General features: G+C 37.6%; 2 protein-coding genes across 3 annotated transcripts in view; one reads left to right on the forward strand and one right to left on the reverse strand.

Moving 5' to 3' along the window:
- The window catches only part of mettl16 (methyltransferase 16, N6-methyladenosine), a 118540-nt gene extending 109527 nt beyond the window's left edge, over positions 1-9013 (reverse strand). Inside the window, exons 1-2 of the mRNA XM_073053278.1 lie at positions 8899-9013; positions 1984-2112 (exon numbers count right to left, since the gene is read on the reverse strand). Of these exons, the coding sequence (XP_072909379.1) occupies positions 1984-2111 (128 nt within the window). The 5' untranslated portion in view covers position 2112; positions 8899-9013. The remainder of the gene's footprint in view (positions 1-1983; positions 2113-8898) is intronic.
- An 8422-nt stretch (positions 9014-17435) lies between these two features.
- Positions 17436-25732, forward strand: part of pafah1b1a (platelet-activating factor acetylhydrolase 1b, regulatory subunit 1a) — a 100854-nt gene continuing 92557 nt past the window's right edge. Inside the window, exon 1 of one of the 2 annotated variants that reach the window (XM_073053280.1) lies at positions 17436-17720. The gene's annotated coding sequence lies outside the window, so the exon portion shown is untranslated. The remainder of the gene's footprint in view (positions 17721-25732) is intronic. The other variant, XM_073053281.1, reaches the window with a different exon arrangement.

The raw sequence follows: 25732 nt of genomic DNA on the forward strand, positions 1-25732 counted from the left end.
AACCCTATTCTCCCGCCTTCTACCAGAAACCTTTGATGCCCTGACTAATCAAGAAACCATCAATCTCTGCTTTAAATATACTCAATGACTTGGCCTCCACAGCCACCTGTTGCAATGAATTCAACAGATTCACTACTCTCTGGCTAAAGAAATTCATCCTCATGTTTGTTCTCTATTCTGAGGCTTTGCCCTCTGGTCCTAGACTTACCCACTATGGGAAACATCCTCCCACATCCACTCTATCCAGATGTTTTAATATTCAATATGTTTCAATGAGATTCCTCTCCTCCACCCAACCCCTCAATCTTCTAAATTCTAGCAAATACAAGTCCAGAGCCAAACACTCCTCATGTGTTAACTCTTTCATTCCCAGAATCGTTCTCCTGAACCTCCTCTGGACCCTTTCCAACGCCAGCACATCTTTTCATAGATAAGGGCCCAAAACTGATCACAATAGTCCAAGTGCAGTCTGGCCAGTGCCGTATAAAGCCTTAGCACTACATCCTTGCTCTTATGTTCAAGACCTCTCGAACTGAATGCTAACATTGCATTTGCCTTCCTTACCACTGACTACTCCTGCAAATTAACTTTTAGGGAATCCTGCACAAGGACTCCCAATTCCTCTTGCACCTCAGATACTCCCCATTTAGAAAACAGTCTATGCCTTTAGTGCTTCAACAAAGCACATGACCATACACTCTCTACACCATATTTCACTTTGCTGCCCATTTTCCCCAATCTGTCTTAATCCTTTTGCAGACTCCCCGCTTTCTCAACACCACTTGCCCTCCACCCATCTTCATATCGTCCACAAACCTGGCCACAAAGCATCAATTCCATCATCCAAATCATTGAAATTTAATGTGAAAAAAAGAGGTCCCAACACTGATCCCTGTGGATTAGCTGACATTTTTCAACAGAGGTCACTACATGGTAATCAGAACTGTCAACATTAGTCCCTTCTCTCATAGCAGCAACAGCTAATATTAAAACTTTAATTCATAACAGTTTCATCCAAACAGGAACTGAATGCAAGACTTTCACAGTGCACCTTACTCTGTGGGTTTACAAGGAAAGCCTAAACTCACAAACTAAACCGAAAGCATCCTGGAACACAACACATTTACAAACCATGGAAAGCCAACAACATAATAATTATGATAAATAGTACTATAGTGCCTTGGGCTAGTATACGGTGACATATACATACTTTGATAATAAATTTACTTTGAATGGCACTGAAAAGCTAAGAAAACTGGAATGTTAAGAATCAGTTTCATTAACTAAATAACACAAAAAATTAGCCAACATCATAAATACTTCAATAGTATGTCTCAAAAGCATGCTCAATTTAAAGTCATTTTAATTAAATAATGCTATAAAAATGATGTGCCACATACAAATATAAAGAGCTTTCCAAGAATAAAGAATCAGATCAGACACTTAAGATTACAGCCAAGATTTCAGAGTCATAAAACTCTACAGCAAAGCAACAAGCTATTCGGCGCATCTTGTCCATGCTGAACGAGATGGTTTATGGGAATCTACCTAGTTCCATCGACCTGCACCTGGACTATAGCCCTCCAGACCCCTACCATCTATGTACTTATCAAAATGTCTCTTAAATGTTGAAATCCAACCCATATCCACCACTTTTGCCGGCAGATTATTCCACACATGACCCTCTGAATGAAGAAGCTCCCACTTACGTTTCCTTTAAACATTTCAACTTTTACTCTAAGTGCAATACCTCCCATTCTAGTCTCACCCAACCTCACTGGAAAAAGCTTGCTTGCATTTATCTCATCTATACCCCTCATAATTTTGTAAAGTCTCTATCAAGTCTTCCCTCATTATTCTGTATTCTAACCTTTCCCTATAACAGAGCAGGTTTCGGACAGATTAAGTCAGACACTGAAACAAGCACTAGTTAGTACCAGTGAGACAACTTGTACCAGTTGGTTTCTTTATTTACTAGCATACCTCACTTTCCCGGTCAAGCTTGTGTGCACATGCTGCTGGAATTCTTTATACTTTGATGCCAAATAGGAAAAATCTGGAGGTTTATCTTTATATCGGTTCCTTGGATGCATGGATTTGTTAAGGGCCATCCTAAAAAAGAAAATTGGAATAATCTTAAACTGTAAGCAATATGCACGGGCAAACAGCATGAAATGAACTGTTCCTATTACACAACCAATTTTTGGAATGATGAAGGGAAATCTATCTTTTTTCTACTTCTACCCAAAGGCCTTTCAAATTATGACAGTCAAACAATCAGGCAATGCTTTGAATTGCTAAGATAAATAATAAGTAATAACTGAATGAAACATTTAAAGTTTATATCTTACACTCATTAGTATACTACTGAGAAAAATGCATATAACATTTCCTGTGATCAATTATTTCTGCTTCTCCGCCCTTCCATTATTTCCACTTACTTCCCAATAAAAGTTGGTGTCTACATAAATGAAAAGAACATACGGATGGATGGGAAAGAGTCACTGATCCCCAAGAGACTACCACAATTAATAATAAAAAAGAAATAGTGGGTAATACACACAGACACAATGCTGGAGGAACTCAGCAGGTCAGGCAGCATCAATGGAGAGAATATATAGTTAACCTTTTGTGCTAAGACTCTTCATCAGGACTGAAATAGTGGTTAATTATTTTCACAACTGCAATAAAATTACTTTAATTGGAGGAACTATCAAAGACATCCCAGGTCATAACCAAACACGAGGAAATCTGAAGATGCTGGAAATTCAAGCAACACACTCAAAATGCTGGTGGAACGCAGCAGGCCAGGCAGCATCTATAGCAGCGACGAAGGGTCTCGGCCCGAAACGTCGACAGTGTTTCCTCCCTATAGATGCTGCCTGGCCTGCTGCGTTCCACCAGCATTTTGTGTGTGTTGCCAGGTCATAACCATCCTGTTCTGTTAACTGAAAAACATAGTGCTGATAACTTTGGAAGCGGCTCTGCCAGTAGAGGCAGAGTTCTACACAGTGAACAGGAATATACAGAACAACAAAGCCTGCAATTGAAAATTTAATTCTCAGTAACACTTCACTTTTATGCAGAACTACTGTACATTATCAATGAATTTTCTTTCACATTACAGTATCTGCAATTTAAAATGCTACTTGAAAGTACCAAAGCAAGTCCTGAAGTTGTAGAAAAACAATGAGGGGCAAGCTTCAATGATCAATTTCTGGCAGCCTTACTAATAGAACAAGTATTTGGAAAAATACATCATAAAACATGATTAAAAATACATGATAAAAACATTGAACATGAAAGAATAGTGTTAAAAGGACTTCTGAAAATCCAAGTAAACAACATCCACTGACTCTCCTTCGTCTATCCTGCCTCTTACTTCCTCAAAGAATTCCAACAAATTTGTCAGGCAAGATTTCCCCTTTAGGAAAATGTGCTGACTTCGGCCTATTTTATTATGTGCCTCCAAGTACCCCAAAAACTTAGTAATAGACTCCCACCCAACCACTGAAGTCAGACTAACCAGTCTATAATTTCCTTTCTTCTGCTTCCCTTTTTCCTAGAGTGGAGTGACATTTAAAATTTTCCAGTCCTCCGAAACCATACCAGAATCTGGTGATTCTTGAAAGATCATTACTAATGCCTCCTCAAACTCCATTACCTCTTTCAGAACCCTGAGGTGTAGTCTATCTGGTGCAGTTGACTTATCTACCTTCAGACTTTTCAGCTTCCAAAGCACCTTCTTCTTAATAAGAACAATTATATTTACTTCTGCCTAACTCTCACATTTCTACCATTCAGCTAGTGTCGTCTACAGTGAAGACTAATGCAAAATATTTATTAAGTTCATCTCATTACTACCTCTCCAAAGTCATTTTCCAGCAGTCTGATATCCGCTCACACCACTTTTACTTTTTATACAGTATATCTGAAAGATTGTTGGTATCTCTTTTTATACCATTAGCTAGCTTACCTTCATTATGTCATCTTTTCCCTCCTTATGGCTTCTTAGTTGGTTTTTAAAAGCTTCCCAATCCTCTAAGTCCCCACTAACTTTTGCTACATTATATGCCCTCTTTTCCTTTTAGATGGATGTTGACCTCCCTTGTCAGCTGCAGTTGCCACATCCTCCAGTTAGAATATTTTTTTCATTTTTGGGATGTACCTATCTTGCATCTCCCAAATTGCCTCCAGAAACTCTAGCCATTGCTGTTCTGCCATCATGCCTGTTGGTGTCCCCTTCCTATCAACTTCGGCCACGCCTCTGTAATTCCCTTTACTCCACTGGTATACTAATACATCTGACTTTATCTTCTCCCTCTCAAACTGCAGGGTGAGTTCTATCATATTATGATCACTGCCTACTAAGGGACTCTTGACCTTAAACTCTGTAATCAAATCTGCCTCATTACAGATTCCAGAATTGCCTTTTCCTTTGTGAGCTCAACCACAAGCTGCTTTAAAGAACTGACTCATGGGCATTCCCTCTCTGGGACTAGGCACCAACTCAACTTTTTCAATCTACCTCCACATTGAAATCCCCCATGACTATCATAACCTTGCCCTTTTTTTAATCTCCCGTTGTAATTTATATCCCACATCCTGGTGGACAGGTTGGAGGTCTGTATATAACTCCCATCAGGGGCTTTTTACCCTTGCAGTTTCTTAACTCTACCCACAAGGATTGTACATCTTCCAATAATATGTCACCCATTTCTAAGGATTTGATTTCCTTTTTTACCAACAGAGCCATGCACCACCTCTGTCTATCTGCCTGCCATTTTGATACATTAATCCTTGGATGTTAAGCTTCCAATTACAATATTCTTTCAGCCACGACTTAGAGATGCCCACATCATACCTGCCAATCTCTAACTGAGCTCCAAGATCATCTATCTTATTCCATATAATGTGTGCATTCAAATATGACACCTTCAGTCCTGTATTCATCACCCTTTTCAATTCTGCCCGTGTTACATTTCAACTCATCCCACTGTCTGCAATTTTTCCCAATCATCTGCCTGCCCTTCCCCACTGTCTCACTACCCACTACATCTCCTTGTACACCACTGCCCCATCATTCCGGTTCCCTTCTCCCTACCAAATTAAGTTAAGCCCTCCCCAAGACCTCTAACAGTGCAGAGGGGATCTTGGGGTCTAAGTCAACATCTTCCTGAAATGGCTACACAGATTGATACAGTGGTAAAGAAGGCTCACGGCATGTTTGCTTTTATTAGCCAAGGAACTGAGTTCAGGAGTTGGGAAGTTATGTTGCAACTTTATAAAACACTAGTTAGGTTGCACGTACAGTACAAGAAGGATGTCAAGACTCTGGAGGGGCTGTAGAAGAGATGAACCAGGATGCTGCCTGGATGAGAAAGGATGTGGTATAAGGTGAGGTTAGGGAAACTTGGTTTGTTTTCTCTGGAGTGGCAGAACGGAGGGGAGATCCGATAGAGGTTTGTAAAATTATGAGAGTCATTGAGTAGATAGCTGGTATCTTTTACTGAGGTTTTAAATGTCTAATATCGGAGAACATGCATTGAAGGTGAGGGAGGCAAGATCAAAGGAAATGTGCAGGACAAGTTTTTTTTTGTTACAGAGTAATGTGTGCCTGGAATGTGCTGCCAGGAGTGATGGTGGAAGTAAATACAATAAATATGTTTATAAAGGCTCTCAGGTAGACATGTGAATATGCAAAAAAAAAGGAGGGATATGGATTTTTGTAGGCAGAAGGGAATAGTTTATTTGGGCATTTAATCACTAATTTAGTACGTTAGGAACAACATTGTGAACTGAAGAGCCTTTGCCTGTGCTGTACTGTTTTATTCTAATCATAAAAATGTCATGCATTTATATAATGCCATCTCTATAATCACACCAAACCCATATTTACAAGATTACTTCATAAAAAGGCACGACAATAATCATTATAGTTTTTAAATCCACATGAAGGTTGAAAAAATCCAATAGGCAAAGGCAACTAGGAGAATTTCACAGAGTGTTTTTGGGATAGCTTCAGAAAAAAACATATTCTGGAGCTGGAGATCTGGCTATATGAAACCTAGTACTGTGAACATGATCAGATAAACTAACAATCTCCCTGTGAAGACATCCCTCGGTACCGATAGGCATAATGCAATTGGATTTTATATTCAGTTAGCAGAGGAGAAATATGGGGCCAAGACTAGTATTTTAAACTTCAATAAGTGCAACCATTAGGGGATAGTTAAAGTTAAAGTGAATTGGCAAAGTAGATTAAGGGATCAGGTCAGTTGAAGTGCAGCTGCAGACACTGAAGGAGATCATGAGAAAAAAAAAGGAAATCTAAGAGTAGGACGCAATATCCAGTTTAACTGGCACTTCAGTGCTGATGGAAGGCAGATCAGAATATAAAAACAGAATGACTAGATAATAAGGAAGGAATAACTGGAGTATGGGAAAAAGTTAGCAAAAAACACAAGGATAGGTATATTCTATATGAAACACGAAAGAGTTAAGAAAGCATTCTGCTCCTATGGAAAGTAGACTAATCAATTAACAGGGATATGGCAGAAGAATTAAAAAGGTATTTTGTATCACTCTATACATATAACCTCCCAGAAATAGCTTAGGCTAGGAAATGAAAGGAGGAGCAACTCTGATAACAATAATCAACAAATTAAGCCAACTGTTGGTTTTGCAAGGACTTTCTTGAGTCTTAAAAAATGTAGCTCAGTAGGCAAATGATGTGTTGTTTTAATTTTCCTCAAATTCCCTAGATCTGAGAAAAGTTCCATTTAGATTATAGCAGAGTAATTAGAACAAAAAAAACAATGTAAATGGGCAAAGTCAATGATTCTATGAAAGGGAAATCACACTTACCAGAGATCTTTGAAAAAATAACATATGCTATAGATAAAGAACCAGTAAATGTACTAAGCTTTTCAAATCATACTTGATAAGCTGTTGCATTAAAGGCTACTTTAAAGACTGCTACTGAAATAAAAGCTGATGATGTTGGCAGTCAATAGAAGACTGAATGGCTACAGGTAACAGAGTAACTAACGTTAGAGTATTTTTCTGCTTTGCAAAGTGTAATGGATGGTGTGCCACAGGAATTGATTGGTCCTGGGCCTTGCCAGTTTACAATTTATTAGAAACAATGAAGCACAGAAAGTATGGATTTTAAATATATCAGTTGCAAACCAAGATTTCAACTTCTAATACAGATTAAACAACAGATTCATCACTCTTTGCCTGTGTGAATACTGTACAATGTTAATGTCCACGAACTACTGAAACTTTGAAATGCACCAGTTATTTATTTAAAGACAGTCTAAGAAATGGCTTTTCATTACAGAACTGCAACGTTGTCACAATGCAACAAAGTGTAATAAAAATTAAAACTATATTTTCTGTTTGCCAACATATTAATATTGTGACTTTTAACAAGGAGAAAAAACAATTCTTGTAATCACCAGCACCAAACTGCAAAAAAAAATTCTATGTGTTTTCACAATAGGTTACAAGTAAGGAAGCACACTTTATAACTATGTTCTTTCTGTATTGTCAAATTATTGACATTTAAGTTCTTCATCCACAATTAAGAACAAAAACAGAAGAAAAAAGCAGAGTAGAAAGGCGAGGAATAAAAGAGAAAGCAAACGATACACTTATTTCAACCCTTCACGAATGACAGGCCAAATGTTCAGAAAGTATTCAGATGATAGATAACTCAATAATATTTTCTAAAACACAAAAATATGTTCTGGGCTGCAGTCAATGTTTGAATACCTATAGCCCAAAAAGTATGCTGATTTAATAAAACAATATTTTATCATCAGTACCCAAATTACATATTTTAAATGTTGCACAAAGTGAAATAATAAACTGGAAAATAAAATCAAACCTACTTCGTAAACAAGCTCAGCTTCATTGATATTTTGGCAGATTTATAATGCGAAAGCTGAATATAACAGCTTAAAAGGAAGCAGTCAAATTCAATCTTCAATTGCAGTGATAAGACTGTCACATTTATACAAACACACTCAAAATTTTCAATTTACAACTTGCATTTATGTCATTGTCAAAACCAATCCAAATTATGATTTCAAATTTCTATTATTTTTTAGATCCTACTATAAGTGTATGAGCATAATTAGTGCAGTTGGTTCACTGATGAACATTGGCTACTAAGCTCCTGAGCAAATAATCAATACTTAAGGTATGACCCTCCAAAAGTTGGAACCTAACTCACCAATGATCTTTTTCCTAGAAGAGTATTTTTGTTTTATTTTACTCGTTTTACAATTAATACAGCCAGGCAACTCTGTAGTAGACCAGTTCAATATTATTCATGTGCTGGGGAATGGATAAGAATATCTGGAAGTTAAGGTTGCAGAACACTATCACAATCTACCTTGCATCCAAACTGAGATTGTAATTTCACAGAAACAGGAATGAACAGATTTGATATACCAAAAAGTCATTCTTCCAATTATCAGACAATATAACATTCAGACACATACTTGCTACTCTTCAATGGCACTTATATTGGTGAAAGCAGCACACTATCTTTTGACCGTACCAGAAATTCACAGTAAACATTGCTTTGCTCGCTGCAAAGGCTCAAGTATCAGAAAGTTGGTCATATAAGAAGGAAATCTAAACGTTATGAAATTTATTTGAGATCAAAAGTTTGATAAATGAAATATAGAATCATTACAATAGTACAATAGAATTACAGTATAACAAGACTAATTACATTAGTTTTAATGTTCACATGTTTTGAAATAACCCATATTATAACTTGTAGGATTTGATTCTTTCCCAGGTTCCTGTGATTAAAATTAATATTGATTCATTGAAAACCTTATCAACACAGTAAATCTAAATTTCGATCCTTCTTCTTACCCACTGCTCAGCTTTAGAAATGTGCTAAATAATTACAAGCCTCTCGTGTTTCAAAGCACTGAAAAACTACAGGCCTCAGCAGTTGCGCACAAAACCATTTTAAAGTGCGACCCGGAAGCACCTCCTTCATCTCCGTGCGTCAGAACAGTGTCGTACAGAGGCCAGTCCGTTGAATTGTCCATTACATAACAATGTCAGCTCTATTTATGCTGTTACAATGCGTAAATTAATATTATGGAAGGTTCAAGTGACATTTACATTCGATAAATCTGTCCCGCCATAAAAATCTCCGTTGATCATTTTATTTCCTTATTTTAACTTCATTCTTATACTAGTACAGTATCCTATGTTTCTGTTCCCCTGTGCTGAGATGGTGACTTATTTTGGGACCTTGTAACCCAGTCATAACTAGACAGGAAGGACAGTTACGAAAATAGCTCTGTCGATAAATAATTCCTCACATAGCCATCTCCAAAAGGAAGCGTTAAATTATAATTTTTCCAAATAAAGGTGTGGCTATTCATCAGGTGTATATTTTTGCTGTCACCAATTCTTGCCAGAGTGTGAAATTTGTCAAAAACACACACAAAATGCTGGAGGAACTCAGCAGGTCAGGCAACATCAATGGAAAAGAATAAATAATTGACACTTCGGGCCTAGATCCTTCTTCATAAATGTGAACTAAGGGGGAAGACGCCAGAATAAAAAAAAGATGGCAGAGCGGAAGGACAGTGAATTCTAAACATTCACCAACCTCTAGTTAAAGAAATTTCTCACCTCTGTTCAAAAGGGACAATTTTGTATTCCAATGCTGTGCCCTCTGGTCCTAGACTCTTCCACTACTGAAAACAATCTCCCTACATGAAGAAGCATGCTAAGTCATCAGCTGAACAAGGGCAGTAGATGGTAATCAGTGAGAGATTTCCATACTCACATTTGACCTGATGCAATGAGTCAATGAGTAGGACTCTCAGAAGAAGATCCCCTCCTTTCTTGGCTTTCAGAAAGGTGAGCATTTGGTATCTTTTTGCTATAGGTGGCCTGCAGAATGATGAAAATATCCACAAATGTTTGTACCTACCTCTACACCAACCATTCATTCTTAAGGTCAGATTTTTTTATTGGACTTGTTTGGAGCTCATTTTCTCCCATAAAGTATGGTAGAGCTTCTCAATGAAGAACATGTATGGTGTGGTGAACTACATATACCTGTCTGGACACGCCCCCCCCCCCCCCCCCCGCTGACTGCTCCTGTGGCTCCTCCCACGGACCCCGGTATAAAGACAATTGGAGACACTGCCCTGGCCTCAGTCTCCAGGATGTAGTGTGGTGGTTAATTGCTGCTTGTTCTTTCTTCCAGCCAATAAAGCCTATATCTCGCCTCATGTCTCCGAGAGTTATTGATGGTGCATCATATGGTTAATTGATTTTTGGAGCTGTTGACAGTTCTCATCCTGGTGTTTGAAGGCAGGGGAGTCAGAAGTCTCTTCATGGTTACAATGGTGAATTCTTTCTAGTCCAGCACTGTGGACAAAATGAGTTCACTTAGTTGCAGATTTTCACATTGTATATGAAAAAAATCTGAGAAAATCTATTTTTAGACCTTTGACATTGGTTCTGTTGCCATTATGATTACCCAAGGGAGTCCTGACATTCCTGGTCCCAAATTTCATACTGGGGGAGAAGAGCCTTAGCACGATTTCTTTCAACATTGGCTAGGCATACACACCAGCTACCAATTAAGCTTGACAGATCAAAGCTTTTGTCTAATATCTAGATCAGGGGTTCCCAACCTTTTTTATGCCATGGACGCCTATCATTAACCAAGGGATCTGTGGAGCCCAGGTTGGGAACCCCTGGTCTAGAGGGATCAAGAGAATTGGAAACCAGCCCTGCTGTCTGAATATTTACATATGCACATATTGTTACAGGTACATAACTATCACACACACACACACACACACACACACACACACACACACACACACACACACACACACACACACACACACACACACACACACACACACACACACACACACACACACACACACACACACACACACAGTTGTAAGCTCAAGCAAACATGCTTTTGCCCACAAAAAATCATTCTATTTTACATTACTTTTTAAATTACAGGACTAGAGGAAGAAGAAATGTATTAAAGCAGCCTTAACAAACTACATCCCATCCAAACATTCCATATTTCCAAACTTAAAACCCCTAATACTCATAAAACATGTGGTTTACAAAATTAGGTTACATTTGTTGAGGACAAAAGCTAACAATTTATTTTGCCTATCAGTTGACAATTAAGACAAAAGAGATACCATTAGACTGATAGCATTGTCCCTTTTATATTCCAGATCTCAGGCCAGATAGCAATTCACATATAAAAATAAAGCATAGAATTTTTATTTTATTTTATTTATTTTGGGATACAGCATGGACTAGGCCCTTCTAGTCCAACAAGCCGCATGACCCAGCGAACCACCTATTTAACCCTAGCCTAATCACATGACAATTTACAATGAACAATTAACATACTAACCTGTATATCTTGGAAATTTTTTCCAACACTTTTGGTTTTTCTTTCAGACTCCTACCATCTGCAGGTTTTATACTCTTAATACAATTTGAGGCACCTGAGTTATATTGGAGAAGACATTGCCATTTGGCCAGTGGACTATATCTACTTTTCCTGAAGGCATCTTATGAAAGAACACCTCGAAACGTACTGTGGAAAATCTTACCATGTAGTAGGTGACATATCAGCATAAAGAGAAGATTGAGTAGCTAACTGTAAACAAAGAGTAGTCATAATTATAGTAGGACCAAGCCGTAATGAGTGGTGTGTCACAGGGTAAGTGACTGTGAAGGGTTACTGATTTCATGATTTGTGCTGGACAGTAATATTTATTCGGGGTGGACAATCTGTTGTTATTACCAAATACTAATGGTAATGCTGAAGCCTCAGCTTCTTAAAATTAATACTAATGATCTAAATGAAGTTATTTATGATTGCTAAATTTGGCAATGGTGCAAATTTGTTTAAGCAAGTAAATTGTGTAGGGGCATTAGGAGGCTACAAAGAGGCATAGGTTATTAGGTCTAGGAAATGTAGTATATACACATGAAAATGTGAGAACAATCAACATGACAGGAAAAATAACAAAGCCATTATTCTGAGGTAAAGCTACAGAGCTCTAAGAAACAGAAATCAAAAGAAAACAAAATGCAAGTTAACATTTCTCATCGAAGAGTCTTCATCAGAGATCCTGATGGTCTGCAGTTGCTGCCTCACATGAATATATCCAGTATTTTTGATTTTCTTAAGCATTTTAGCTTCTCCTGTTTCATTTATTTTCACTTAATAGGGAGGTATCACGGGCACTAGCCTCCTCACCGTCGAAGATATCTTCAATAGGCGATGCCTCAAGACAGCAGTATTTATCATTCAGGACATGCCCTCTTCTCATTACTACAAACAGCGAGGAGGTAGAGGCACCTGAAGACACACACTCAACAGTTTAGGAACAGCTTCATCCCCTCCCCTCTGCCATCTGAATGGACCATGAATCTATGAAAACTACCTAAGGTTTTGCTCTCTTTATGCACTACATTTTTTTAAATATTTCTTATTGTAACTTATATTAATTGTTTATGTATAGCACTGTACTGCTGCTGCAAAACAAATTTCACAAACTTTGTCAGTAATAATAAACCTGAATCTGATTCCAAAGCTAAACTTTAATTATATAAAGCAATGATGGTAAAACTGGCAGTTTTTATGGTATTTATTCCCTTACTTGAAAGAAAATATAGTGCATGAGCAGTTCAAAGAAGGTGACTAGACTGTTACCCGGAGTGAGTAGGTTGTCTTATATGTAAAAGGGAGACAGGCTGGTCTTGTATCCACTGGACTTTGACATAGTCAGAGACAACTTTATAAAAAGAGATTATAAGGGATCTTGACATGATGGATGCAAAGAGAACATTTTCTCTTCTGAGAGAATCCAGAACAAGTGGCTTTTGTTTAAAACTATGGAATTCTCCATTTAGTACAGATGATATAAACTTTCTCTCATATAAACTCCAGTCTTTGGAACACTCATCTTCAAAGGGTGCGAATGTTGTGCCTTTGAATACCTTTAAGACAAGATGGAGGTAATTTCTTGAGAATTCTAGTGAAAGATTACTGTGGGTGGATGGGAATGTGGAGCGGAGGTCAGAAAGAGATCAGCCAGGATCACGGAAAATGGTACTGCGGGACTTAAGAGACTGACTGAACTACTCCTGCTCATACTTTGTATGTTTCTAATCTCAATGCCAATAATTGATAGAGAGGACTCAGATAAGGCTATCATCAGTTTGCCTGAGAAACTCTCTCACTTCAAGTAAAATTGCTGGAAGGTAGTGTTTTGAATTTCACATATCAAATTGCCATGTGGACAAAGACAAATGATTAAAATAGTTTTCCCCAGAAATAAGTTTGGTGGGAGGTATGAGTGGTAGCTATTGGAATGTAAAGCAGAAAGGAATAGTTCCAAAACAACAAAGAAAACTGAAACATATACACAATTTGTTGTACAAACACGAGGAAATCCACAGATGCTGGAAATTCAAACAACACACACAAAATGCTGGTGGAACACAGCAGGCCAGGCAGCATCTATAAGGAGAAGGGTCTCGGCCCGAAACGTCAACAGTGCTTCTCCTTATAGATGCTGCCTGGCCTGCTGTGTTCCACCAGCATTTTGTGTGTGTTGTCACAATTTGTTGTGCATATTTTCCCAATATTAAACCCTTACAAAGAAAGATACTGACTTTTATTTGTAAACCACCCTTCATATCCTTTTCAAAAAATTACTGTTCAAGTACTTTCACAAGTGTAATTGGAGAGGATGTAAGTCCACCATGGACAGTCCCAAGCCCTGTGCAAGAAGAGGATTGAAATGGGGTGATCAACCCGATCCCATAAAAACCCAGAGCTACAGAAACATCAACAGAAACTCCAAAGACCTCACCTCTGGCAGAGGAACGATCTTTGAAGATGGGCTACATGTGGGGACAACTTAAAAGACTGACTCACGACAGAGGACACTGGTGAGCTGCTGTTGGTGGCCTATGTACCTGCAGGGTGATGGGCTTATGAAGAAGAGAGGGTGTAACTGACATTGGAGAGGGTCCAGAGAAGGTTTATGAGAATGATCCTGGGAATTAAAGGGTTAACATACAAGGAGCATTTGATGGCTCTGGGTCTGTACTCACTAAAGTTTTGAAGAATGGGGGGGGGGGAGGAATCTCATTGAAACCTGATGAAAATTTAAAGGGTTAGATAGAGTGAATGTAGAGGGCAGTTTGCTCAGGAGAGCACGCGCAGAGTTGCCAGATACCGGCGCCATCTTAATAATATGAATAATAATAATAATAATAATAATAATAATAATAATAATGTGCCGAACATGTTTCCAAAGTGGGAGAGGGCACAACCTCAGAAGGACATCCCATTAGAACAGAGATGAAATGGAATTTCTTCAGCCAGATTGTGGTGAATCTGTGGAATTCATTGAAGGCCGTGTCATTAGGTACATTTAAAGTGGAGTTTAATTGGTACTTAATTACTAAGGGCATCAAGATTATGGGGAAAAGGCAGGAGAATGGGGTTAAGAGATAAAAAAAATCAGCCATGAGCGAATGACAGAGCAGACTCAATAGGCCAAATGGCCTAATTCTGCTCCTAGGTCTTATGGTAATCAGTGTTGTAGTTACCACAATTAATTTAGATACAGAAGGGTCCAAGAAAATACAAAGAGATATTGAGCTGGAAATCTGCTTCAGTAATATTGATTGATGGATAAATATTGAACAGGCCATGAAATGGAACCTGTGACATTCTGTCCAAGGGAATATGTGCCCTGACTGAAATTAGATTTAAATTTCACTGTTTGACTTGATTAATCTTCAGCTTCAAGGTCAATCTGCCAGAGTGAAAAAAATTGCTGGAAACACTCAGTAGGTCAAACAACATCTTTGAAAAGGTGAACAGGCAATATTTCAAGGCTGGGGTCCTTCATCAAAATTAGAAAAGAGAGGAAGTTTGTTTTGAATAGCAGGGAAGGTAGTTCAGGGAAGACGTAAGAAAGGGAATATCTCCAATAGGGTGAGATGAAATGATTTGACAGAGCAGTTAAGTTGTCACAAATAGGCTCAAGCGCTGAACTAAGTATCTGCAGATACTGGACATCTAGAGTAACTTAACACATTATGAATGATTCTGATTAAGGGTCTCAGCCTGAAACATCAACTATTTACATCCTTCCATAGATGCTGCCTGACCTGCTGAATTCTTCCAGCATTTTGCATGTGCAACTCAAAGATTAGTTAATTTATGAATAAAGAGGAAATTAATAAAATGGGTGGTTGGTCAGCATAGACTTGTGGGCTAAATTGCCCATTCCCATGCCTCATCTCACTATCACACAGAGGTTCTCTCCCCCCCCCCCCCGCCATATGGCTCTTTCATTCACCTCTTCATTCTCTTCTAATAGTTCCCTTTCTCACCTCTTTTAAATATCTGAAGCCAGCTCTCTGTGCTCCTGCTCGTCACTCTAGCAGCTGTCTCCTGCCTTTACACTCTCCTCCCCTACCTTGCTCCATCTGTTGTTTTTTTTTCTTTTTCTCTCTCTCCCTTTGCCTAACTCCAACTATCATTCACCTGCCACAATCTTTAAATTCAGTCCCGCTCACTTCCCCTACCTGGCACAACCTGCCTGTCACCTTATACCCCTCCTCAGCCCACCAATAGTTTTGGCATCCTTTCTTGCCATTCCTCTTTTCTATGCTAGTGATCTTGCCTTTGCACTCTCAGTCCTGATGTAGGGTTTCGACCCAAATCATCAACAATTTCTTTCCTCCCATCGATGCTGCTCAACCCACTGAGTTTCCCAGCACATTGTGCGTTGCTTCAGATTCCAGCATCTTCAGTCTCCTCTATCACACCAAGACACCTAAACTCTAATCTGCACTAACAAGAGAAAATCCACAGATGCTGGAAATCAAAGTAATACAAACAAAATGCTGGAGGAACTCAGCAGGCCAGGCAGCATCTATGGAAAAGAGCAAACAGTTGACATTTCAGGAGCACCTTTGGATTAGTTCATCACATTCTACAGGGGTTGTATTAAGAGCATCCTGAGCAGCTGCATCACTGCCTGGTTCGGAAATTGCACCATCTCGGATCACAAGACCCTGCAGCAGATAGTGAGGTCAGCTGAGATCACTGGGGTCTGTCTTCCCGCCATTACGGACATTTACACTACAAGCTGCATCCGCATTATGAAGGACCCCACGCACCCCTCATACAAACTCTTCTCCATCCTGCAGTCTGGGAAAAGGCACTGAAGCATTCGGGCTCTCACGACCAAGCTATCGGACTCCTCAATACCCAGAGCCTGGACTGACACCTTACTGCCCTATTGTCTGGTTTATTGTAATGCCTGCACTGTTTTGTGCACTTTATGCAGTCCTGGGTAGGTCTGTAGTCTAGTGTAGTTTTTTTGTGTTTTTTTTTATGTAGTTCAGTCTAGTTTTTGTACTGTATCATGTAACACCATGGTCCTGAAAAGTGTTGTCTCGTTTTTACTGTGTACTGTACCAGCAGTTATGGTCGAAATGACAATAAAAAGTGACTAGACTTGACTTGATTAGTTGGGTGTCAGGTCAATGATGATTCTAGGTATACAAGGTCATTGAAGTTAATCTTCTTCAAATCTCAACCTTTGAAAAGTGGACAATGGGAGACATAAAAATAGTAATCTTCATTGTGCCAATAGACTACGGGATTACAGAATGAGCACTATCCGGAGAGAAATTATTTGGTCTATCAGGACTACTCTGGCTCTACTGTATTAACAAATCCAACTGTCTGTGCTTTCTCTATAGATTTACAAATTATTTTCCTTCAGATTCATATTCAGCTCCTTTCTGAAACCATCATATGATTCTACCTCCACTATCACCCCGGAACTGGAATATATAAACTCTCAATACCAGTTCATAAAATACATGGAGTGGAAACTCCGCTTTGCCCTTGTACTATTCCTCACACAATCACTTGGCTGATCTATCTGAATGAACATTCGTCTCTGATTTACGTTAGATTTAAAATGGGAAATAACAAGGTTCCTCACAAAACCCCAATAGTTCCCTCACTATCGAGACATGAATCATGAAGATGCGTTTAGATATAAAGACAACATCTTTCAATTAAAAAAAACATAGCAATCACGCTCACACCTCTCAATTTTTTTCTCAAAGCGCGCGTTATGAAATCCTTCGTCACAAACATACCGCGCAGGCTTATGCGCGACCCCGCCTTCCAAGCGGGTTCACGCTAACGTCAGCCAACAACGCATGCGCCCCAACAGCCGGAGTTGATGATCGTCCTCGGGCACGCCCGCGCGCTTTAGTTGTCCTTGCATCCTGGGTCTGCGCAGGCGCAAGGTAGCATCGCGCGGGGAGTCGGTGAGTTCTCGGCGCCCGTCCGAGGAGCAGTGCGCAGGCGTGCAAGCGGCCCTTCTGTCACTTCGGGTAGGAGGCGGACGGAACCCGGAGAGAGGGAGGAAAAAAAACGGACCGATTGATGTGCGCAGCCTGTTCTGCGCAGACTCCGCACGGCAGCGTAGAGGAGAGCGAGAGAGAAAAAAACAGTTTGAGCGAGGGGGGGAGGCTGCAATCGTGTTTGACAGCCGTAAAAACCTCCGGATTTTTGTCTGAATGGTCGCTGTAAGCCCTCCGCGTCGAAGCCGACTTTCTTCAGGGTGAGTTGATGGAGGTTTGTAATGGCTGTGAGGCTGATTAAACGCGGCGCCGGGTGGAGAAAAAAGCCGGGGATGGGTGGGAGGAGGGAGGGAGGGAGGGCTTCCTTTCAGATTATGTGGCTGCTGCCTTGCTGTGTGGTAATAAAATGGCGTCCGGCCGTTGGTAAAGCCTTCATATGATCCGGGTCTATCGTTACTGATGACTTTTTCTACGACCTTCGAGTACCTTTCTCACGCAGCCTCTTAAAATGATCTAAAAGTCGCCGACGTGGCCTTTCAAGAAACGGCCATCCATTTTTTTATTTGTTCCATTATTTTCGCTGGGAGTTTGACCCAATTCCTTTCTATGTACGAAAAATGCAGGTTGGTAATTTTTTTTCACTCTGGTGTGGCCGACGCCCGGCTACTAGGCGTACCAAGTCTAATCCATTCATTTCTACTTTATTGAAATAAAACTGTGCGTAATAGAATGGATGGGCAAGGTTGCAGGTCATGAGCAGTACTGATGAGTTTGGGTGGAGTGAGGAGGAACAAGATTTTTTTTACCGCAGGGTGGATCTTGACTTGTGAGACGCCCAAACCGGGTGTTATCCAATTATTATCGATATGTACAGGTATATAAATGCTGAATGTTTAGAGGTTTTTTTTGCTTTAGTGCTTTATGATCCTAGAAACCTGATGCAATATCTCATGACCCGTTTTTCTGTGCTTTAGTTGTCATATTTTCATGGTCGATGCAGTGCCATAAGCCACATCTTGCTTTCTAGTGATGCAGGATTAACATCACGGCATTTTAAATCCATTTTTTTCTTTTATCAACCCTGCTGATTTTGCAGAAAGCTTTCGTTGAATGTGTCAATGATTGTTATAGTGCACGGTATAATATCTTCTTTAAACTGTGAACTGATTTTTAATTCTGTGAATGTTAAAAATTAGAATGTCATTTTTAGTTTGGTAATAAAATCAATATAATGCATGCAATTTTATGTGTCAAAATAACATGTAACCAGGGAAAAATACATGTTATTTTGGTGCCTGTAAATGTGATCATTTGTTTTGTAATCAGTGTGGTGAGAGACTAGCATCAATTTTCAAGCAGCTATCTTTCACTGTTCCTATTCTTAGTTCCATAACCAAATTGACTTTTTATTAGCATTTTGCTAACTTGACACCACGTGATCTTCCTTAAAATATATTTTAACTGGAGAAATGTAATTTAAAATGTAAATTATTGAGCAATTTCAGCAGTGGCTAGGAAAGTCATCTAGGATTTAATTTGGACATTGATTTGGCAGGTTTTATTATGGGCATTTCTACTGAAAACAAATTTTTAAACTAATAATTGCAAAATTGTTTCTTAAATGTTAATTGCATTAGTAAATGTGTCAGGATATTATTGGTCTGAATGGAGCCTCAAGAAGTAGCTGTTCAGAATAAAAATGAAAAATACATCATTTTGTAAAATTTGTCAGATACTTGCCTAATTTTAATCTTGTATTTCTCAAATTATTTTTTGTTTTGCTTTTGAAAAGTTTCTGACACATTATATTTCCATATAGATTAGATTCTGAGTTGATTTTTCTCTACATTTTCAAAATCTAAAACCAATATGCTTTAAAAACAGTTTAAGTAAAGCATTAACTCAATTGTAATAATACATTAAATCTTAGTTTTAAACAATTCACTGGAGGTCCAAATAGACAAGTTATAGATTTGCATTTTTAATTAAACTGACGACTCAATTTCCCATTACTGTGAATTTCTTCATGTGGGAAATACAGTTTTGTCCAAAGGAAAAAGGGTGATCAGAAGGGATTTGTACTTTCAAAATCCTTTTCTTGATTATCTGTATTTGGAATGTAGGTTATGTATTGTCAAAGGAAAATCTATTTTGCATGTTGCAATTGAATGGTTCACTTCAATTTTCTTTTACATTTTCTGTCAAGATTTTTTTGATATTTAAAATTTCAAATAACCTAATTTGGACACAAAGGCCTAATGTTAGCTTGGAGAGTTTGGCCAGTGCCTTTCAGAAATGCTGCTAATTTTACATTTTCTGTATTACAGGTATAGTTTTGGCACTATCATTTTCAATATAATTTTCTTTAAAATGGAATATTGCCCATATCAAAAAATCATGGCTTCATACATTTGTTTCAATATATTATACATTATAGCATTTTTATCAATGGGGCATACATTGATCCATTATTGTGACTTATGATATCACATTTCAGTTGCAAATGGCAGCCTAATAGCAACTACTTATTTACATTCCCATAACCTTTTCATTCTGGGGAGAGGATTATGAAGATGGTCTAATGTTTATATAGCACTTATGTGGCAAGAAATTGTTCACAAATACTGGAGTTTTTCCTTGTGACTTCTTCAGTTGCATCTGCTGTATAAAGTATACTGGCATAATCCAATTTAGGCCTGACGAATGCTGATGCTTTGTTTTCATTTGATGGTCCATGATGAAATTCTTAATCAGTAATTTTACGTGGAAAGGGGAATTGAATACAAAACTAAATCCTTCCCATTTTGTTTATTAACTGAACCATCATAATGAAATGTTCAGATTTAATATTTCATTTTAAGTGTACTGCACAAGGAGAAGAGAGCTAAAAACTTATGGGGAGCATGATAACATTGGTGAGGGTGAGATTGCTCCACTTTGTATAGCATTGATTTTTCAGTCTTGGTCTGTAATACATCAACAAGACTGTGTATACTACTGGAAATATTTGATTTTTACCTCAATTTCCATAAGGAGGATTGAAAAAGGCCATGCATAATTGTTTTTGACACAGAATTAGTATTTGAGGAGCTGATAGTTTTTATGAGTGAAGGTTTCTATGAATTGGAACAGAGGTGGGTAAATGGATTTGAGATGCTGATCAAGCATGGATGCATTGAGTAGCGAAGCGTGCTTGGAGGACTGAGTGGTCTATTCCTATTTTTCCAGTCTTCTAACTTGCACCTGACAGTGAAATGCTATTGATTTCATGATTTGTGATGGACAGTGATAATTCAGAGTGGACGTTATATTAATGTACAAAGTATTAATGTTAGTGTAACATGAAAATTTGTATCTGAGAAGCTAGGCTATTAACTAAATATGAGGCTTATTATGCACAGAGATAGATTAGGGTTTGAAATTAACACCCGTCTGTTTAATTTGTTTAGGCTGCAACAGTACAGTTAAGCTGTGACAGCAGGGATCTTGACTGCTTTAACAAACTGTAGTGTTGCATTTCTGAATTCAGAAGGCTTCTATGTTTATAAAACATTGTTTTCACATTTACTTTTGTGTGTGAAGTATTCCTACAATTCCATCTAGCTGCTCGATACTCAGAACTGAACTATTAATTTAACTTTTCATTCATCCTTGATTTTGTCACCCTATCATTCTTGGCTTATTCATTTTCAGGTTAGAATGCTTTGATTTCCATATTTGTGGTATTTATAAAATGGGGACAAAATGCCTTTTCTATTTTTCCTTCATTAGATGCACAAAAAGCTTAACTTCAAAAATTGGCTCAATGTTGGATATTGAAGACTGTAATCTTTAACTGCTAATATTAGGTGGTTAAGAAACTGGTGTCAACATTTCTTTGAAAATTGTCTCATTCTGGGAGCACATTTTGCTACCGACTCTAGTTTGTGAATTAAAATTTGGCAAAACGTCAGTTCATGTTTTAATCATGCAGTCCCTGATGTAGTGGCTTTTGGTGAATCAGTGTACAGGAATGGATGTGAATCATCCATATTACAATTTATTATGTTGCTGGTGCTGAATTTGTATTATCTTCAACTAAATGGTGTCCTTTTGTTGCTGGTTTCTTAGTTCAGATTTCAAAAAATATATAAGTTAAAGTGCTTTCTAACTTTCCATTTACAATGGAAATGTAAGGCAACTTTGAAGTTGACAATTTCTGTTTTGACTTTCAATGTGTTGAAAATTTGACAAAGATTGGTATTATGTTATAGGTTAATAGACAATAACTAAATATAAAGATAAAATAGTACTTGTAATTCATTTCAAAGAAATAATTGTCTAAATTTGGATTCTTAAAGGATTCAGCTTAGATTGGATAGCTAAGAAGTCTAATATTTGACACCTAAACAGGATCATTTATATTTTGTTTTGTACTATTATATATGTTCTGAAGGAATTAGAGCAACACACAAAATTATAATTTGTTTACTATTGTCACTTGTACTAATGTTCAGGGAATATCTTGTCTTGTATACTGTTCATTTAGATCAATTCATTTCACAGTGCCTTGAAGTAGTACAAGATAAAAATCAATGCGGAATGTAGTGCGAAAACTACTGAGAAAGTGCAGTGCAGATACAGTGAGCTGCAAGATCATATTAAGGTAGATCATGAGGTCAAGTCAATTTTATTGTGCCAGGGAACCACCCAGTAATCTTGTAGCGGGGTGGAAGCTGCCCTTGAGCCTGGTGATGTGTGTTTTCAGTTTTTTCCCTATGGGAGAGGGGAGAAGATAGAACAGATGATAAAGTTGAATAATACTGAACCAGCAACAAATCTTTGAAAAGTAAATACCAAAGGTAATCAATTCATTCAATTTAGGTGAAATATCCAAAAAGGTAAGGAAACTTCATTTTCTGCAGGATGTTAAATAAACAGATAAGTCTTTGACAGTATAGTCGTTTAGATAGCCTTATCCTGGATTTGCTTAATTACTTGAATTTCAATTCTCTAGCTCAAATCAGTGGTACATTGGCTTCAAATCAGTAGTTCAAAAGCATAACCACAGTGTTGCCATTCCCGTGGAAGCTCTTGGGATGAGGAGCTACCTTAAGTTGTGTTGTCTCTTTTAAATTCTATATTAGAACAGAAATTGACAAACTTCCAAGTAGTTTGTTGAAGATAATCAGTCAAGAAGGACCAATGCATTTTCTGCAGTTTGCACATTTTGCTTGGGATTAGAGTAGTTAAATTGAGAAATAGAGTTGGTTGAAATAACTGGCTAAAACATAATGTAACTAATTTTCCAAGCAGGCAATTCACATGATTTTGTTTTTGTTCAGCAACTCTGCAAATTGTTTTTTAAATATATAGTTTTGAACATCAAATGCATCAATGGATATAGACTTGGTGTTAGAGGGTCAGCCATTATCTTATTAAATCATGGAATAGGCTGATGTGGATGGCAGGAGCATAGCTTTACATGTGATTCCATATGGGCAATTGCTATTCCTTTTCAGAAATCCTTGTATTTTGTTCAAGAGCTGGTTTCTGCAATTGTTTTCTCTGGACACCATGTAGTATCCCTTAAGTGGACGTTTTATGTGAATTAAACAATGAAAGTTAATTTGACTGTTTGGGAAGGCAAGTAGCTATGCTTATGTGGTATGCATCCAACACTGAGCTTTATAACAGGGAGTTGTTAGAACTCTATCAGATGTGAGAACATTGATGATTGTCCTAATCTAGCTGGAGGCAGTGGGAGTGTTGCAGTTATTGACTATCAAAAATGCAGTTGTTGGATAATATAAGCAGATTTTAGTGGATAAGTTTATACTTTAGCCGGCCGAATATGGGTAATATTTTTCTCAAATAAAAACAGAAAACATTAGAAATATTCAACAGGTCAGGTGGCATGGTGGAAAGAGAAATGTCATTAACGTTCCAGGTTAAACCTCATAACAAGTTTCTTTTAAGTTTATTATTGGAGGGAAATTTAGGATTTTTTTTCCCAATGTCTAGTTAAGTCTCCTGTTTTGCAGAACTCTGGATTCTCAGCAATTAGAAATTAGATCTTGATCAGTAATTTCTCAGATTATTTAATACTACTCTTTCCATTTGTGGTTACAAAAAAAATTACAATCTCTTATGTCTTCAAGTTTTTAATATTTTTGGATGAGGTTTAAAAAAGTGACCTTGATTAAAATATGATATGAATACATCCAAGAATTGAAAACTTAAGCAAAATTCCTTGAGTATGATGTCATTGTGTCACAGTCCTTGTGTAGAATGTGTACAATATAGGTTTATATACATGTATCAACATCAGTATACATGGGCAACTATTCTTTGGGATTGTAAATTGTGTTAAGAACTGTACCAGGTACAAGACATACAAAAACAAAGTAGTGTGTTTGCATGACCAGTTGTGTATCTGATTGTTCAGCTAGCAATCTGTTCCATCCTACATTTTCTTTTCACAATAAGTTTTATAATTGCTGTTTTCTGTTAAAATTTTCTTTGATGTACAAGCATGCTATTTTGTGTTGCATCTGCAGTACTTCACTGTCATGTTCATCATAGACTTCAATGTTTTGTTTATTTGCTTACTTGACCTTCCAAATCAGTTACTTATTTGCAAAATCTCTAATTCAGCCCATTGAATCCTGAACTACATGAAGTCTCTTGAAATTTGGAGATTCTATTTGGATTTTCTAAGCTTTCTAATTCTTGTGATGTAGGAGGAAACAATTCATAATACCAGAGCATCTTGATCTCCATTGTATCTAACACAGGAAAACATAACATCAAACATCATTCAAAAATGTCACCAGACACCATAGCCCAAAATTTGGTTTCACTGATATTGTCTAGAATATTACCTCCATCCATGCGATCAGATGTTGTCTTGGCTTATCTGATTATTAGTTTCTCAAATTCTATAACACCACCTCTGTTATCCCCTGAAATGTTTAGCCTAGTTTTTGTTCCCAATCTTTGGGAGGGAAGCAATTTTGGATGAAGTGAGGATGAATTGCAACTGGTTTCTAATTATGATTAATTTTGTACAAAAGGTAGATCCAACATTGTTTGAGGAGGATGGGATTTGCTTTTTGGTAGTCCTAGTCATGCTTCCTTTCTTCAACTCTTTTGAAATGAGTTGGAGTGGCTTCATAAATGATAGAGGTCAAAAGTTTATCTGCCATGATTTCAGGTAAAGTTAATGTAGTTATATTGCAAAATTAAACAGTAATAAGTTGAAGTGGGTTCAAATATAAGATGAGATGTAAATTTCAGTCGAGAGTACTTTTACTCAAGACAAAAATCAAGCATACATTGATATCAATTGGAAGGGGAAAAAATGTTTTGGAAAATGAAAGTAATCTGGGAGTCCTGATTGACAGTAAATGAAAACTTTTGCCACTATGCCTGGTGCAGGTGCATAAATCAGAGGGATAAAGGTCAAAATTGAGATTAAGTAGTGATGTAATTCTGCTATTTCATAATTTCACTGAAAATGACAGTTTGCATACTAAACTGCATTCTGTAAAACAAAGAATATTTGTTACTGAAATGAGACAAAAGGAGGCAACTAAAATTTTCAGTATTTATGTGGGCTTTTAAGGACAAAGGTTTACATGTGGGAAAAGATGGTTGTAAGGAAAGGAACATTGATATTAAAGAAGAAATAAAAAATAATTAGCTATTTACCCTGATCAGCTGTTTCATATATTTGGTGAGACTGCCAAGAAGAATAAATTAAAAACTAATTTACAAAAATGATTTTTCCCAGAGACAGACGGAGTAAATTGTGTTGATTGTTTCAATGCAAATTATTTTTTCTTAGCATACTGCATTTTCAAATAAGTAAATCAGTAATTGAGCTGTGCATATAATAGGAAAGCAGTTAATTTGGATGTGTGGTACACCAAGCTTTCAACATTAGGGGATTATCTTTACACATACTTACTAAGTATGGAACATAGAATTTTGTGGATTAATTTATAATAGGTGACTTCTGTGACTAGACAATAGTGCTATTGTTGTGCTTTATAATAAATGGGCTGGTGTCCAGCAGTTTCCATTTTCCAGTGTGTATCTAGGAAAGATAAACTAATAGCTGTCTAATGCTTCTGTCTCAGTGATGGTTGATACATCTCTACTATTCCTTTTCAATCCTTTTACTTTTTGATCAGTTGGTGTGCTTAATTCTTTTCTATCCTAACTTATATTGACTTGAATGGAACCAAGATGCAGAGTTGTCTAGATGAACAATATATTACTGTTGATG

Source organism: Hemitrygon akajei, chromosome 8 (genome assembly GCF_048418815.1).
Source record: "Hemitrygon akajei chromosome 8, sHemAka1.3, whole genome shotgun sequence".
Classification (NCBI taxonomy): Eukaryota; Metazoa; Chordata; class Chondrichthyes; order Myliobatiformes; family Dasyatidae; genus Hemitrygon; species Hemitrygon akajei.